The sequence below is a fragment of the Bufo gargarizans genome, chromosome 2 (genome assembly GCF_014858855.1).
Source record: "Bufo gargarizans isolate SCDJY-AF-19 chromosome 2, ASM1485885v1, whole genome shotgun sequence".
Classification (NCBI taxonomy): domain Eukaryota; kingdom Metazoa; phylum Chordata; class Amphibia; order Anura; family Bufonidae; genus Bufo; species Bufo gargarizans.
Genome location: NC_058081.1, coordinates 54,074,139 through 54,091,826, shown reverse-complemented (window position 1 = coordinate 54,091,826; position 17,688 = coordinate 54,074,139). Strand labels below are relative to the sequence as shown.

The following is a 17,688-nucleotide window of genomic DNA, read 5'->3' as shown; positions in this document are numbered from 1 at the left end:
TGCCAAGCACACATGTAACAGGTCAGCCAGTGTCATAGGTACAAAACTGCTGACAGATGCCCTTTAATAATCCTGATCTCATGACCTATCATGAGAGAACAGTGCTAGTTAACATGCATGTCCTTTATACAGTCTGCAGTCATTGCTTGCATATCATGAATATGGGCCTAACAAATACACAATAGAAATATTTGGGCAGGACAATGTCTTAAGGCAGTATTAGACAGCCAGATTATGCAGGTGATTGTCGGGAGGGAAGCGTTCCTTCCCAGTGATCGCCTGCTCGTCAGAGGAGGAGACTGCTGCTATTACATGCAGCAATCTCCTCCTCAGTATGAAGCATTAGACAGCACAATATGCCGCCGCCAAACAATGATTTTTAAACCTGTTGAAAGATTGGGAGTATTAGGCCCCTTTCACACGGGCGAGAATTCCGTGCGGGTGCAATGCGTCAGGTGAAAGCATTGCACCCGCACTGAATTCGGACCCATTCACTTCAATGGGGCTGTGCACATGAGCGGTGATTTTCACGCATCACTTGTGCGTTGCGTGAAAATCGCAGCATGTTCTATATTCTTTGTTTTTTCACGCAACGCAGGCCCCATAGATATGGATGGGGCTGCGTGAAAATCGCATAGCATCCGCAAGCAAGTGCGGATGCAATGTGATTTTCACAGTATGGTTGCTAGGAGATGATGTTAGTAAATTGATAAAAGTCAATTTACTGTATTATTTTCCCTTATAACATGGTTATAAAGGAAAATATTAGCTTTCTTAATATAGAATACATACTAAAATGTTGCTTGAGGGGTTAAGAAAATAAAAATAAATTAACTCACCTTATCCACTTGTACGCGCAGCCGGCATTGTCTTATTTCAGGACCTGCAAAAGGACCTTTGATGACGTAATCGCGCTCACCACGTGGTGACATCAGCGCAGGTCCTGCTAATTGAAGATAGAAGATTCTATCTTTATTCAGCAGGACCTGCACTGACGTCACCCCGATTATGTCATCAAAGGTCCTTTTGCAGGTCCTGAAAGAAGAAGAAAGAAGATGATGCAGACTGTATGAACAAGTGGATGAGGTGAGTTAATTTTTTTTTTTTTTTAACCCCTCCAGCCCTATTGTACTAAGCATTCTGTATTAAGAATTCTATTATTTTCCCTTATAACCATGTTATAATGGAAAATAATAAAATCTACAGAACACCAAACCCAAACCTGAACTTCAGTGAAGAAGTCCGGGTTCGGGTCTGGGTACCACATTCAGTTTTTCCTCATGCGCGTGCAAAACGCATTGCACTCGCGTGGAAAAAACTGAACATCGAACGCAATCGCAGTCAAAACTGTCTACAATTGCGTGCCTACTCGCATGGTTTTCCCGCAAGGCACACTCGACGCATCCGGAGCAAATTCGGGACGCCCTTGTGAAAGAGGCCTTACACTGCCAGATCATCGCTAACGAGCATTCACAGCGATGATCTGCTAGATAGTCTGCTTGTCTAATAGAGCCTTTAGGAATTATGGGCTCCTGATTTCCAAACTGACAGCACAACTAGTGCATTAATTGCTGGTTTATCTCCCACACACCAAAAAAATCCCGATAGGTTCACTGGCCACCAGCTGAATTGTCCCCAATGTGTGTGACATATGGGAAATTGACTTGTAATTACAATGTTGAGTTTTTATGGAAATCTCACCAGAACTCCAAAAGCAATGATCTTCAGTAGACATTCCAGAGAGAAGAGAGAGGTGAAGACGATATTGAATGCTTTCAGAACTTGATCATATGTATTGGTATATCCGTGAAACTACAAGAGAAAAGTACAATTCCTCAATGTATGTGTAAGAGAGGCAGATAATAAGCTTGAATAAATTGTCTCTAATGATCATTTTCAACCCATGGAAATCTGTTCCAGCATAAAACTTATTATGGAGGATGCGTACTTTACCTATGGCACACTTATCAGTACACTTCCTGGGCTCCTGCTCACCTCATCTTTATGTTGGCTAATTGGGTTTGAACCTGTATGTTCTCCATTATGGGAGCACACAGAAAGACCAGACTGTCTCAATTTGTGCCAGTTTCAGAGGCGGACAGGTGGAATCCAGTCAGGGTCAGAGGCCTGTGAGGAAAAGGACAAGATGGAGCCTAGCTGTGGCCCATCCCAAAATGTGCCCGGACACTGGACTATCCTGTGCAGCATTCTCTGACTCCAATGCCGACTTCTCTGACTTCAATATAAAACAAGTAGAGTGTAGAGATGGGTGGCACTGCCGTGTGTCTATCCCGGTACGTATCGATCCCCTCTAACACTCTATCTATCTTCAAACAGTATACGTGGTGCTCAGCCAATGTCCAAAGTGCCAACAATAGTTGTATATAGAAGTAAGAGAAGGCGGCACCCACCACTGTAGAATATACGTTCCTTTATTCTTCCACATATTAAAACATCGGGGCTGAAGCAACATGCACAGTTTCACAGCAAGTGAAGCGGCGACGGCCGTTTCGGGCTACTTTGCGCTTCCTCTATCCACTGACCTCAGATACTGATCTTCGAAAATGGTCAATGTTGCCCATATCCTGGTTTGGGAGGGTTGATTTCATTAAAATGGACATGCTCCCTTGCTATTTTCAGACATTGCTTTTGCTCCCACTGAGGCATTATTTTAAGCCACTGAAATGACTCTGGTGTTTTGTGTGGAAGGGGTTGTTCACTAATCATTAATAAAAAGCGGTGGGATGGTCTACTAAATGCCACCTTATCTCACAAGGTCATATTCTCTTCACTTGTGTCTTCAATCTGCTTAGGGACAAGTCAGCATAGCTGAAGCTGGACATAGAGGTTCATAAATCTCCATTATCATCCAAGTCTCTCTTTTGGCTACGGGGCCCTAAACACAGGCGACATTGTTCCATCGTTTCCATGTTCTTCCATTTTTGGGACTCTTAATGCATTCAAGCTGAGCTATGTGGATGCTCTCAGGTCCACTTATAGCCATCTTTGGGAACCCTACAGTATATACCCGTATTATTTTGCATATGTAGAGGGGACAGCATCTGGAGTGGATCATTGAATCCTTTTTAGGATACACTAGGGATGGCCTGGCTCCCAGGGGTTCTGGATTTGTCTACGGCCAGTTGCCTTCTCCAGTGCTCTAACACAACCTCTTACCATGTTTGATGGGTTATTCACAGAGACTTCTGGACTGTCATGTACAGTATCTGCTGATGCTTCCCAACCCCATCATGTTGATTTAAGGTAACATACTCCATAATTTCTTCACAGTTTAATTATCCCTAGAGCATGTGCTCAATGACCAAAGGGACTACAAACCATTATTCGAATGGAGGATATTGCTAAAACTATTTTTACTATTTATCCAAATTGTCTAACACAGTGGTCCTCATGGTCCATTTTCACAAGTGGTTCGCCTCAGGTTCATTGCCTGCTAGAACTACCTACACACTTTATGTATCTAATTTGCTCTATTGTTTCACTCAGGGTGAGGACACTTAGCACAGGACATCTGTGGTGTTTGCCTTTTATGTTGTCTAGGTTTGTCTAGTTGGCCAGACAAAAAAATGCTGCATGTAGTATTTTTTGTCCGGCGGGTAAGCCTGCATATATGCGGGATACAGTGACCGGAACAGGGTGCTGGAGTACACAACGCAGCTGTGAACCTGGCCTAAATATGGGGGGACTATAACACAATGTTTTCTTTTACCAAACGTTAAGAAAATTTGAACAAAAAAACCTTTCTTGAGCACACATGAAGATTTTGGGGGTCATTTACTATGCTAAAATACGCCTAAATTTGGTGTATTTCAGGTGCAGTTGGCAGCGCAGTGGTTAGTGGCGCTGCTATATGCGACTTCGCCCTGCTCACACTAGGTCTAAAATTGTGGGCGGGGGAGGGGACAGGCCGGCAGGCCCGTCTCAGTCATCATTTTCTACACCTGGTTTAGGTGTAGAAGATGGTCTAAATGTAAGACAGAAAGGAAGCCGTCTTACATTTAGAACTGGCGCCGAAGTTATGTAGAGGCCTGCTCCTCTTCAGAACTTCAGCAGATCCACCACCAGCTATGGGCCTTTAAGACTGGCGTCTAAAACGCCGATCCTAATAAATGTGCCCCTTTATTCTTAGTTTCTGCTAAATATTGTTACCGTTGTGTCTTCTGATTATTTTTTTTTTACCAAAATCAGAATAATTTACCAGATTGTCCGAGGGGACATGTTTCCAAATGGGGCTTAACCTTAATTGTCTACAGCAGCTGTTATTGGTAGAAGAAGATGCCATGCATTTCTCTTACCTTCATCATCAGCACAATGGTGTTTAGGGCGATTAGAGCCATAATCGTATACTCAAAAGGGGGAGACACCACAAACTGCCACATTCGATACTGAAAGCTTTGCTTGTTTTGTGGCATATGGCGGGTAAGTGGCTTGGCACTGATAGCAAAATCAATACATGCTCTCTGTAAAAGAAAAACGCAAAAGTTAAAATTATTGCTCATATTATGACCATTAGGCACATGTGTGGTAGAGATCCATAACTCAATCCTCAAAGGTGTTTTTGGGCCATGTTGTGTATGAATGATTATTGTGATATACTCCATCCCATGCTGGGGTATTTTCATCTAGATGAATTGCTTCTAATGAGAATATGGTGCCTTACAGAGGCACATGGACTGCCTACAAGTCTGTAATACTGATCCCTGGAGACTGCATGTGTCAATGTACGGGATCTGTGTATGTGACTATGATGAGGATATTATTGCACAATTTGAGCCGAGCAGCTGAAAAGTTGTAGTCAAAGACAAACGCAGGGTTATTTACAGTGACTTCATGTTTGGATGTCATATAACTGTTATATATATTGTGTTCACAGAAGCAGAAAAGATAATATGCCTTTAAGATTCATTATATAATGTAAGGTAAACTCAATGACACAGCAGAAACAACAGAAAGCATAGAGTTAAACTGTTGTTGCTGGGCAGGAGTCTTGACCGATCCTAGCTAGCCTCACACACAGCAGGAGTTTTGACCAATCACAGTCAGCCTCACACACAGCCTGTGTGGGAAATTCACCTAGCAGGAGCTGCTAGAATCATTACACCAGAGGAGAGAAGCTGAATAGACATTCACTCCACTAAGAGCTGTGTTTTTTGGATGCAGAGAGGCCAAAATAGGTATTTAAAACAGTTATATAATGTTCCTACTGTTACTATAATGATTAGAACTGTATACTGAACTAGTTATATATTTGTTTACTTACAGTTCCACCAATTGCAAACTACAAAGTTCACAATCCAAATTGCATACAACCATACCAGATCATACTCAACCAATCTGCAAATAGTTACTGCTAACTGCATATTGCAAATTGCGACCAAATTCAGCAAGTGAACTATTAGTTAGACCTCAGATATACCTCTCAGAGAGATCATAAAGTGCTTAATTAACTTAAAGTGAGAGTACAGATACTGAAGAGAGAAATATATCCACCATTTTATGTTTAATGACAAGATTGAACAGTTGAACCACCATCTTATGCATACCGCCATTTTGTGATATCTTCTCAACATGTGTTTTGTACATGGACTATCTGCTGCAGATGTGGCAGTGTTATATATGAAGAAAAGTTGAAGTTAATAAAGAAGTTATTTCAAGCATTTGGTGAGCTCTTTAAACCTACTGTTTCCATAGAACGGCGCTAGAGGAATTACAGAGTAACAGACAGTCTGGTTAGACTAAAAATTCAGAGATATCAAAATTCTTCTAATACCACAGCTCAAAAGGAACCTTATAGTGCTGCGCCTGCCACATGCATTGCTCACACTCTCATTCTTACGGGCAGCAATAAGTGGTGGTTGCTTGATCTTGTCATGTAGCTCAGGCCTATATCACCACGTATCTTTAAACCTATCCTTAGAATATCTGGACTGCCACACTGTGATACATACCTCATTCTTTTCCAGACTGTACTCCTCCATCATTTTATCCCCCTGCTCCTGGAAAGTAATGATTATCAAGGCTACGAAAATGTTGACAAAGAAAAAAGGGAAAACCACAAAATATACGACATAAAAGATGGACATCTCCATGCGGAATCCAGGCCTGGGTCCTTGGTCTTCGTAGGTGGCATCGACTGAGTGCCTGAGGACACTGTGGAAATAAATGAGTAAGTAGACAAGGATAAGAGTTTTCTTCCTATACACATATACTACCCTATACACAACCCAAGGAAATGGCCATGAGTGCTGGGGTAGCTTCTTCAGTATTGGACCAGGAGACTACAGATGTGTGATACAAGGAACAGATGACTTTCAAGCCTCTGTTAATAGGAAGCCAAATTAAATAAAATCATTTTTTTTTCTATTCAGTTTAACACAGTTCCCAATGAAAACAATGGAATCCATTTGGATATCTAGTTTTTATAGGATAGGTGGAGAGAACTGACTCAGGATGTAGAGGTGTGAGCCATAACGCACCTCCAGGCTACTGGAGAAGAAGCCGCCCAATAGCATTATCTTTGCAATTAGGTTCTTCGGTCATTTAAGTTCTAAGCAGCGAGTCATCCATCTTTCTATCGGTATATACTGTTATATAGTTCACAGTACATGGATAGAAATGCAAATACACACACTAGAGCAGGGGTGTCAAACTCAAATTCATCGGGGGCCGCATCAGCAGTTTGGTCACCCTCAAAGGGCCGGTTGTGCTGTCAGTGTTATCCAACACATTCCAGAACTATTTTTCGCCCTATAAGACGCACCGGCCCATAAGACGCACCTAGGGTTTTGAGGAGGAAAATAAGAAAAAAAATTTTTTGAACCAAAAGGTGTGCTTTTGAACTAATTGTGGTCTGTGGGTGGCACTGTTATGGGGGATCTGTGGATGGCACTGTTATGGGGGATCTGTGGATGGCACTGTTATGGGGGATCTGTGGATGGCACTGTTATGGGGGATCTGTGGATGGCGCACTGTTATGGGGGGATCTGTGGATGATGCACTGTTATGGGGGGATCTGTGGATGGCACTGTTATGGGGGATCTGTGGATGGCACTGTTATGGGGGATCTGTGGGTGGCACTGTTATGGGGGATCTGTGGGTGGCACTGTTATGGGGGATCTGTGGATGGCACTGTTATGGGGGATCTGTGGATGGCACTGTTATGGGGGATCTGTGGATGGCACTGTTATGGGGGATCTGTGGGTGACACTTATGGGGGATCTGTGGGTGACACTTATGGGGGATCTGTGGGTGACACTTATGGGGGATCTGTGGGTGACACTTATGGGGGATCTGTGGGTGACACTTATGGGGGATCTGTGGGTGACACTTATGGGGGATCTGTGGGTGACACTTATGGGGGATCTGTGGGTGACACTTATGGGGGATCTGTGGGTGACACTTATGGGGGTTCTGTGGGTGACACTTATGGGGGTTCTGTGGGTGACACTTATGGGGGATCTGTGGGTGGCTCTTATGGGGATCTGTGGGTGGCTCTTATAGGGGATCTGTGTATGACACATATATAGCATCTTATGCTATGTGTCATCCACAGATCCATAAGTGTCCTCTCTCTCAGTGCTCCCCCTCCTCTCCTCTCCTCTCCTCTCAGTGCTCCCCCTCCTCTCCTCTCTCTGTGTTCTCTCAGTGCTCCCCCTCCTCTCCCTCTCTCAGTGCTCCCCCTCCTCTCTCTCTGTGCTCCCCCTCCTCTCTCTCTGTGCTCCCCTCCTCTCCTCTCTCTGTGCTCCCCCTCCTCTCCTCTCTCTGTGCTCCCCCTCCTCTCCTCTCTCTCAGTGCTCCCCCTCCTCTCCTCTCTCTCAGTGCTCCCCCTCCTCTCCTCTCTCTCTGTGCTCCCCCTCCTCTCCTCTCTCTGTGCTCCCCCTCCTCTCCTCTCTCTCAGTGCTCCCCCTCCTCTCCTCTCTCTCAGTGCTCCCCCTCCTCTCCTCTCTCTCAGTGCTCCCCCTCCTCTCCCTCTCTCAGTGCTCCCCCTCCTCTCCTCTCTCTCAGTGCTCCCGCTCCTCTCCTCTCCTCTCCTCTCAGTGCTCCCCCTCCTCTCCTCTCTCTCAGTGTTCTCTCAGTGCTCCCCCTCCTCTCCCTCTCTCAGTGCTCCCCCTCCTCTCTCTCTGTGCTCCCCCTCCTCTCATCTCTCTGTGCTCCCCCTCCTCTCCTCTCTCTGTGCTCCCCCTCCTCTCCTCTCTCTCAGTGCTCCCCCTCCTCTCCTCTCTCTCAGTGCTCCCCCTCCTCTCCTCTCTCTCAGTGCCCCCCTCCTCCTCTCCTCTCACCCTCGCGCTCCGCGCTCCGGACTGACAGGTAGTGGCGCAGTTTGCGCAGGGCCCGATCACGGCTGTTCTTGTCATTGGCCGCCAGTCTCTGCGCCAGCTGCACACTGGGCTCTGCCATGCTGCCTGGCTCACGTTGGCTGCCTCGTGTCAGCGGCTGATGACGTCTGAACTGAGTTGGCGGCTGATGACGTCACAACACCTGGCTCCCCCCCAAAAAAATCGGGATACCACGCCCACAACAGAAGATTGGCCAATCAAAAGAGCGGAGAAAGACTCGTGATCGGTAGTTAGCGTGTTGGTGATCAGCAGTTACCATAGTGACAGGTCAGACCCTGCTGTAGACGTTTCCCAGGTTGGAGCGGGGCCCGTAGTCTGTGGTGTGTGGCCCCTGACCAGCCCTCCTTATGTGATTTATTATCACTTCCTGCAGGGGCCGCCTGCAGGAAGTGATAATAAAAGGTGAAGGCCGGCGGCGGCTACACGGGCCACATGACGAGGTCTGGCGGGCCGGATTCGGCCCACGGGCCTTGTGTTTGACACCCGTGCACTAGAGCTTGTAAAATGGTAAGGTGGAAGAAAGACATAAAAAATTCAGATCCAGAGACCCACCCTATGGAATTACAGACATACAATGCAGTTTCTAAACTCCATGCATAGAAACACATCTTGTCTTACTCTGGCCAGCCCTCTCCTGTGGACACGGTGAAGAGGGTGAGCAAGGCCCACAGGACATTGTCATAGTGGAACGCCCATTTCTTCCATTCGCGCCTCTGTGCTTTGACTTCATTCTTATCATATACCAGATACTCTCCTCTAGAGGGACAGACAAGGATGTGATAATTCATTAAATTAATGAGAAATAATGATGTAAATGCCCAAGCCCATTAAATGCTTATGAGATGGATCTTGGCTTTCATAAAATCTCCAGAACTGCACATCCTCTTACGTTTTGGTCCTAGCCATGAGATGATCGTGTGCCTCAAGTAATTAGTTAAAAGGTTTCAGAACGTTGTCCAAATCAAGACCTAACAAACATCTGAAAGTCAGTCAATCAGCTTGTAGTTTTCACTCTTCCTTATTAATCAGTTATTCTCAGACTCGCTAGGCATGTTGGCTGCTGATTCAACAGTTGGCATTACCCCCATGTGCACAGAACGGGCAGCGCATCATCACTACCATCAGGCGGCACTGATGATCACCTTATATTTAGCAGTCACTCACCTGCAGTCTCTCTGAAACTCTTTTGATTCATCTGTACAGTAGAAAAACTTCCCCTTGAAAAGCTGGACCGCCACCACAGCGAAGATAAACATGAAGAGCATGTAGACAATGAGGATGTTCAGGACATTCTTCAGGGAGTTCACCACACAGTCGAACACAGCCTGAAAAGTGAGACGAGAGTGGCATCAGAGCAATTCAAGAGCTTTTCCTGCTGTCCATGGGTGCTGATATCTCCTGCTGTAGATCATTGCTGCGAAAGTCCCTGCAGACATTATTTATGGCCGGTTTTAGGACAAAGTGAGCCACCATCTAATACAAATGTATCATGCATACACCTTCAGTACATATGTATGCACTTGTTACCAGGATACCACCATACAATGCAAAATGATATCTCCAATGACTACATATCAGTGCCTAAATAATACATTATCTTCATACAGCATGCAAGTAATATTAGAATATAATTGCTCACATAATATGGTCATAATTATCATACAACTCTAACATAGCACCCTCATAGTATGTTACATCCCAATAATATTCCCCTGTCTGGTTACGGTTCGAGGTCCTGTCCTTAGGACACTGTAGAAAACTGTGGTCCTGGGGATCTGGCCAATTGCGTCCTCTATTTCTGTCTCTGACTACTTTTTATTTTATATTTTTTTACTACCTTTTTTTTTCTTTATATAGCACTAACATATCATCACTCTGTCCCCAATGGGGCTCACAATCTAAGTTCCCTATCAGTATGTCTTTGGAGTGTGGGAGGAAACCGGAGTACCCAGAGGAAACCCACGCAAACACGAGGAGAACATATAAGCTCCATCCAGATGTTGTCCCTTGGTCGGATTTGAACCTCAGCACCAGTGCTCACCACTGAGCCATCATGAGCAATGCTAGAGATATCTGGAAGCCACTCAACTTCTGTCCTTCACGTCCTTACTGATAATACATCTGTCCATTAAGTCTACGATCATCCTTACTAGAGAGAACTCGTGATAAGTACATGGTACTAACCTTTAGTTTGGGCAGTCGCTTAATGGTTTTCAGAGGCCTCAAGACACGAAGAACACGCAGAGATTTGATGGTGCTGATGTCCTTTCCTTTACTCCCGCCTCTGTTGTAAGACCGAAAAAGAAGAGGAAAACAAGAAGAGGAGAAAGAGGAAGAGGCAGAAGTAGTCAGAAGTAGGATGTTAGGTAGAAGTGAAGAAGAGGTTTACCAAGAAAGGAGAATTACCATTACAGAAAGGAGGAAAATTAATAAGCAAAGAAAGAAGAAAAGATAGACTCAGTCGTTGAGGAAGAAGCGAGAGACAGAGATGAGCATGGGACGTGAGCGTGCATGGTGGAGAAATGAAACGTGGTCAGTAACATGCAAGCAGACCAGATATAAATATCAGAGAGTAGAAATTTTAGATTCAGTAGAGATAAGATAAGACATTTAGATAGAAAGGAAAGAAAAGAGAAAGAAAAAAAAGGGGGAGAACTGTTAGTGGAGCTGGATATTCAAACCCCTCAGTGCTTTCATGTCAAACGCCCTGGAGATTTGACCATCTATTTTGTTATCACACACTCCCCATTGAGATTTGCATTTATCGTACTAGATGAAATCCCTAAGTGTCACAACTGTGGGATCTTACAATCCCACATCGTCCTCACTAGCGGACTATCTGATATCACTGAGGAGCTGTCAGGGGACTGCTGTGTGCCTGTCAGAGCGCACTCGGGGACTGTTGTGCCAGAATACAATGTGCGGCCTACACTGCAAGACGGAGATGTGTGGGCAAAAGAGGTGAAGAAGACAGAGAAGAGGAAGATGGGGGACAAATGCACATTACCGCTGGTTACTCCTGAAGGAGGCAGCCGGTGTGAGAAGAGAGGGAAGTAATCACACACACATGGAAACATCGACAAGACACTACAAGTACCTCCAAAAACAACACGCATTTGAATCAGTAGCCACTGACAATCCGAATGCTTTTCTAATCCAAACCTCTTCCCAATAATGGCAATGTCGCTTGCTTATAGGGGGCATTTATCAACCTCTGTATGCAAGAACTCGGGCATCAAAAAGTCACAAAGTTTGGCAGATGCCATTGCTTGTGCAAAATGTTGCACATTTTTGGGGGTCAAAGTGGTCTGAGAGTGGGGGGGTGCTGGGGCAGCACTAGTCCTTCCAGCGCATTTATTATATTCTCCCTTGCAGGTGTAGATGTTCATTGTGGCACACAGACCTGGTCAAATATAAGAAGTGTGCACCTCAGGTTTTTGGTATGATCTACGCCAGTTCCCTGGGTACATTATAATAAATGTGCCAGGCTCCCCCCGTACTGCCCACTTTTTGGAAAAGTAGTAAGTGGGGATCTAAACCCCAAAAAAGTCACCAACATTTTGCTCAAGCACGGTGTGCTTCAAACTATGAGACTTTTTGTCATCAGTTTTCCGGCACATGGGGCTTGATAAATGCCCCCCAAAGTCTACATGTAGCGGATACAAATAGAAGGAAATCATTTCTTTATACTTATCCTCCCTTCAAGATCCGGTCTTGGGATTGGCTAAATAGGCCTTAATATCTTTTCTGTCTAGAAACCTTTTATACTTCATATTAAAGGGATTTTCTGGGATTGCCTATCCTCAATATCACATCGAAGGGGGTCCTACTCCATGAGCACTTAGTCCTCAACCTAAGCCGGTGACATTCATCGGTCACGTGGCCTAGGTGCAGCTCAGTCCCATTCCAGTGAATGGGGTTCAGCACAATACTAAGCACAGCCACTAATAAATGGACGGCAGGCCGTGGCGACAGCAGCTTCGTCAAACAGCTGATTGGCAGGGGTGTCGGGAATCAGACCCCCATCAATCCTGAGGAGAGGCCATCAATATGAAAATCCTGGAGAACCCCTTTAAGTGCATCTGTAAATAATTAGCATAATGGGGGACCGTTATCATTAGAGTTGTAGGATGCATTCATTTATGAATCAAAATGGCGTATATGACAAGTATTGTATATGTAGTATTTGTATAATTAGACAGCACTCTGTTTGATTGATGTGATGATAAGTGATATTTATTCAGCCGGACATAATGATGCACAATGTACAGTTATGGCAACGTTTCGGGCTAAATGAAAGCCCTTCATCAGGCCACCCATGAAACATACCTATTTAACACAGTCAATAACCACTTTATTAGGTCCACCTTTGTAGCACTGGGCCTGAACTCTTTGCGCCATTACGTCATGCTGCACATCTCCTGTTCCACCACATCTCAAAGCTATCCTATGGCAGTCTGGAGCATGCCCAGCTCATGGCCTGTGTGGCACGGTGGGTTAGATCCAGTTGGAAGTAGTCATTAGGAAAGGTGGACTCGGATTGTGCAGATGGTCAGCATGAATCGGTAGTGTAAAATAATACTTAATATATTTAATACTTAAATAATGCTAAATACATTTCACAGATAATCTCAGCACTACCACCAGCCTGGACTGTTGACCCAAGGAAAGATGGACTGCATTGTATCATGATTTTTTTTTCCAAACTTCAATGGTCCAGTCTTGCTTAGCCTGCGTCCACTAGTGGGATTTTATGCTGTACTTCCCAAGGTCAGACCTGCCGTCTATTCAGAGATTCTCTGCAGACCACTGTCACATCGCTCCGTCTCTGGAGGACTCAGGGTGTCTGTGTATTGCATGGACAGCTCCTTAAATTTCATGTAATTCTTAGCTTATTATGGCCAGTACGGTGACTCAGTGGTTAGCACTTCTGCCTTGCAGCCCTGGGGTCCTGTACAGCGATGCGGAATATGAACACTTGCTGTCAGGTTCCTCTGAGGATTACAGCTAGTGTCCATGGGTCCTACTCCCAAATAAGTGAACAGAGCAGTGGTCATGCATTTTCAATACTGCTCCATTCACACAGAGACTATGGGACCGCTATTCTTGTAATCATTGGGGGTCCAACAAAACCTCCTTAAAGTGACTGTCCAATCAGGAGCTCAGGAGCCATAGGTAAGTCACTACATGTAGGTGATGAATACCTGCTATTTTTTTCCCTCAGATCTTGTTGCTTGGCTGCCTTTTATCTCCTTCTCCTTAGGGCAGAGCTGTGGTAGGTGACTACAGCATAGTTACAGTGCCTACAGGGAGTCTGAGGTAGTCTAGGACACACCCCCTGTCTGATCATTGGTCCAGCCTGCTGTTCTCTCCCTCCCCCTTCTCACATTGGCTGCTGATGTGTATGTCCGTCACAGGTTCAGCAGGACGTTGGTGCATGGAGACCTGAGTTCTCTGACAGTAACGTACAGACGACTAAACCACCAGGAAGAAAAAGATGATTATCAGGCAATTGCTGCACGTATACTGATGACCCTAGTAAGGGGAGCCATGGGGCAGGTGGACCTAAGAAAATGTCCTCTGACTGCTAATCCTAATACTCATACATGGAATACATCACATAGACAATGAATGTCCGCCAGCAAAAGATAACACCCCAAATAATACACATCCTAGGTCCCTGTATGTTTAGTATGTGGTGCAGATCTTCCAGTGTCCTGCTGCCCTCCTAGGAGACCACCGAATATTTAAGAAGTGGAGTTTGTGGGAACCAGTTGACTTATTTTAGTGACAGCCATGATGTTTTAGGAGGCCACAGATGACACCAAAATGTTCTACTTTGGATTTTCTATAGAATGTGTGAATTATAACAAATATGTCAATATAAATAATCATGATAATTACGATATCAAAACAGCAAAAAGAAAAAAGGGTATTTTTTGGTAAAGAGCAGGATAGTCACAAGTGACTGTATTATTCAGTGAATACACACTGCCGCTGGGCAATCTAAATCAGTAAGAGATTGAATTGCATGTGATCTCCTTCCTGGAGGATGTGCTCCGCTGTAGGCATTTTATTCTAATCAGTGAATATTGTTTAAAGAGGATCTTAGCGCGTCCTCCCACCCCTGTGAAGGGAGCGAGGAGACGTGACAGGATATCGGCAGGATTGTGCTTCCTCTGCTGAGGTGACATGTGTCTCATATTTCAGAACTGGGCCTTCCTTAGGACCCAGCACCTGTTCCCTCTCCCTAGTCTTTATGGGTGCTCACACCACCTATGGGACCAACCTCAGCTAGGACCGCTCTCCATGGGCTCCACAGCATTCACAAGGGCTGCTTCTTTTATCTGCATAAGACTATCTATGAACTGCAAGCTACGAAAAGGCTTGTGCCAATAAGTAAGTCATGTTTCTAGAAGATGAACTGGATTAACCACTGACCTAAGCACCAGTGCGGTCCGGCTGTGGGATTAACCACTGACCTAAGCACCAGTGCGGTCCGGCTGTGGGATTACCACTGACCTAAGCACCAGAGCGGTCCGGCTGTGGGATTACCACTGAACTAAGCACCAGAGCGGTCTGGCTGTGGGATTACCACTGACCTAAGCACCAGTGCGGTCCGGCTGTGGGATTACCACTGAACTAAGCACCAGAGCGGTCCGGCTGTGGGATTACCACTGACCTAAGCACCAGAGCGGTCCGGCTGTGGGATTACCACTGACCTATGCACCAGAGCAGTCCGGCTGTGGGATTACCACTGACCTAAGCACCAGTGCGGTACGGCTGTGGGATTACCACTGACCTAAGCACCAGAGCGGTCCGGCTGTGGGATTACCACTGACCTAAGCACCAGTGCGGTCCGGCTGTGGGATTACCACTGAACTAAGCACCAGAGCGGTCCGGCTGTGGGATTACCACTGACCTAAGCACCAGAGCGGTCCGGCTGTGGGATTACCACTGAACTAAGCACCAGAGCGGTCCGGCTGTGGGATTACCACTGACCTAAGCACCAGTGCGGTCCGGCTGTGGGATTACCACTGACCTAAGCACCAGAGCGGTCCGGCTGTGGGATTACCACTGACCTAAGCACCAGAGCGGTCCGGCTGTGGGATTACCACTGACCTAAGCACCAGAGCAGGTCCGGCTTTGGGATTACCACTGACCTAAGCACCAGTAGCGGTCCGGCTGTGGGATTACCACTGACCTAAGCACCAGTGCGGTCCGGCTGTGGGATTACCACTGAACTAAGCACCAGAGCGGTCCGGCTGTGGGATTACCACTGACCTAAGCACCAGAGCGGTCCGGCTGTGGGATTACCACTGACCTATGCACCAGAGCGGTCCGGCTGTGGGATTACCACTGACCTAAGCACCAGTGCGGTCCGGCTGTGGGATTACCACTGACCTAAGCACCAGAGCGGTCCGGCTGTGGGATTACCACTGACCTAAGCACCAGTGCGGTCCGGCTGTGGGATTACCACTGAACTAAGCACCAGAGCGGTCCGGCTGTGGGATTACCACTGACCTATGCACCAGAGCGGTCCTGCTGTGGGATCACCACTGACCTAAGCACCAGTGCGGTCCGGCTGTGGGATTACAACTGACCAAAGCACCAGTGCGGTCCGGCTGTGGGATTACCACTGAACTAAGCACCAGAGCGGTCCGGCTGTGGGATTACCACTGACCTAAGCACCAGAGCGGTCCAGCTGTGGGATCACCACTGACCTAAGCACCAGTGTGGTCCTGCTGTGGGATCACCACTGACCTAAGCACCAGTGCGGTCCGGCTGTGGGATTACCACTGACCTAAGCACCAGTGCGGTCCGGCTGTGGGATTACCACTGAACTAAGCACCAGAGCGGTCCGGCTGTGGGATTACCACTGACCTAAGCACCAGAGCGGTCCAGCTGTGGGATTACCACTGACCTAAGCACCAGTGTGGTCCTGCTGTGGGATCACCACTGACCTAAGCACCAGAGCAGTCCGGCTGTGGGAATACCACTGACCTAAGCACCAGTGCGGTCCGGCTGTGGGATTACCACTGAACTAAGCACCAGAGCGGTCCGGCTGTGGGATCACCACTGACCTAAGCACCAGAGCGGTCCAGCTGTGGGATTACCACTGACCTAAGCACCAGAGCGGTCCGGCTGTGGGAATACCACTGACCTAAGCACCAGTGCGGTCCGGCTGTGGGATCACCACTGACCTAAGCACCAGAGCGGTCCAGCTGTGGGATTACCACTGACCTAAGCACCAGAGCGGTCCGGCTGTGGGAATACCACTGACCTAAGCACCAGTGCGGTCCGGCTGTGGGATTACCACTGACCTAAGCACCAGAGCGGTCCGGCTGTGGGATCACCACTGCTGGGCTGCACCTGTACGTGCTGCTGTTTTAATAGGCAATCCACATGCGGATCCTGTGGTTGGACCACATCATGGATGGGCACACAAAGATACAGTAGATGTCCCTCTAATCAGTTGTCAAGACTTTTAGGATACAGTACATGTTCAGTTTTTTTTTTGCACTTTTGAAGCCTGGATCATAAAAAGAAAAGAAAGTATATAGGACATAGTCTACTTCTCCTTCTTTTTGGATCCTCTCCAGGTTCCAGGTTCAAAACTGCATAAAAAAACCTGAATAAAACCTGAATGTCTACTGTCTGCCTGTACAATAATAGTGAAGCTGGTCGGGTAATGATCAGATCAGGCCAAGCTTAAAGGGGTATTCCCATCACAGATGCTAGAATATACCTACTCCGAGAACGGAGCGGGGAGAGTGGTGGCTGGAGGACCCGCCAAGCACTCTCCCCATAAAAGTGAATGGCAGCGCACTGCGCTTGCACGGCCACCTCCCCCATTAATTTGTATGGGGCTGACGGAAATAGCTGAATAGTTTTTTTTTTGTTAGCTAAAAAAAACTGGATACGGGGCCCGTTGACTTGCAATAATTTTCATACTGGATCAATTTTTTTAGATTTAATACAACCGGATACGGCCTAAACGGATGCATCCGTATGTATCAAATGGCACGGATCCATTTAATTCCGGTTTTGAGATCCCCTGCTGGATCTCAAAACCGGAATTAACAACGCAAGTGTGAAACAGGCCTAAATATCCTGGGAGCCTCTGCCTCCCTGTGTACCACATGAGTCAGCACCACTAGGCTATTTTCGGAGGCCCCATAGAAATGAATGGAGGGGGGGGGGGCTGTCCATGCGATATATGCCCCCATTGTCTACGATGGGAAAACCCCTTTAAAGGCTGTGGCCACATTTCAGCGGTGGCAAAGTTTTAACCACAGTTTTCTGAAATTAAAGGAAAATGTGAGCCGCG

The 17,688-nt window shown here is 46.5% G+C and overlaps 1 protein-coding gene across 1 annotated transcript in view; it reads right to left on the bottom strand.

The window, feature by feature from the left end:
• CACNA1A (calcium voltage-gated channel subunit alpha1 A) overlaps window positions 1-17,688 on the bottom strand; it is a 204,225-nt gene that overhangs the window by 110,677 nt on the left and 75,860 nt on the right. Inside the window, exons 24-30 of the mRNA XM_044282909.1 lie at window positions 11,365-11,376; window positions 10,542-10,641; window positions 9,522-9,682; window positions 8,976-9,113; window positions 5,970-6,171; window positions 4,317-4,481; window positions 1,702-1,812 (exon numbers count right to left, since the gene is read on the bottom strand). Coding sequence (XP_044138844.1) covers window positions 1,702-1,812; window positions 4,317-4,481; window positions 5,970-6,171; window positions 8,976-9,113; window positions 9,522-9,682; window positions 10,542-10,641; window positions 11,365-11,376 — 889 coding nt within the window. The remainder of the gene's footprint in view (window positions 1-1,701; window positions 1,813-4,316; window positions 4,482-5,969; window positions 6,172-8,975; window positions 9,114-9,521; window positions 9,683-10,541; window positions 10,642-11,364; window positions 11,377-17,688) is intronic.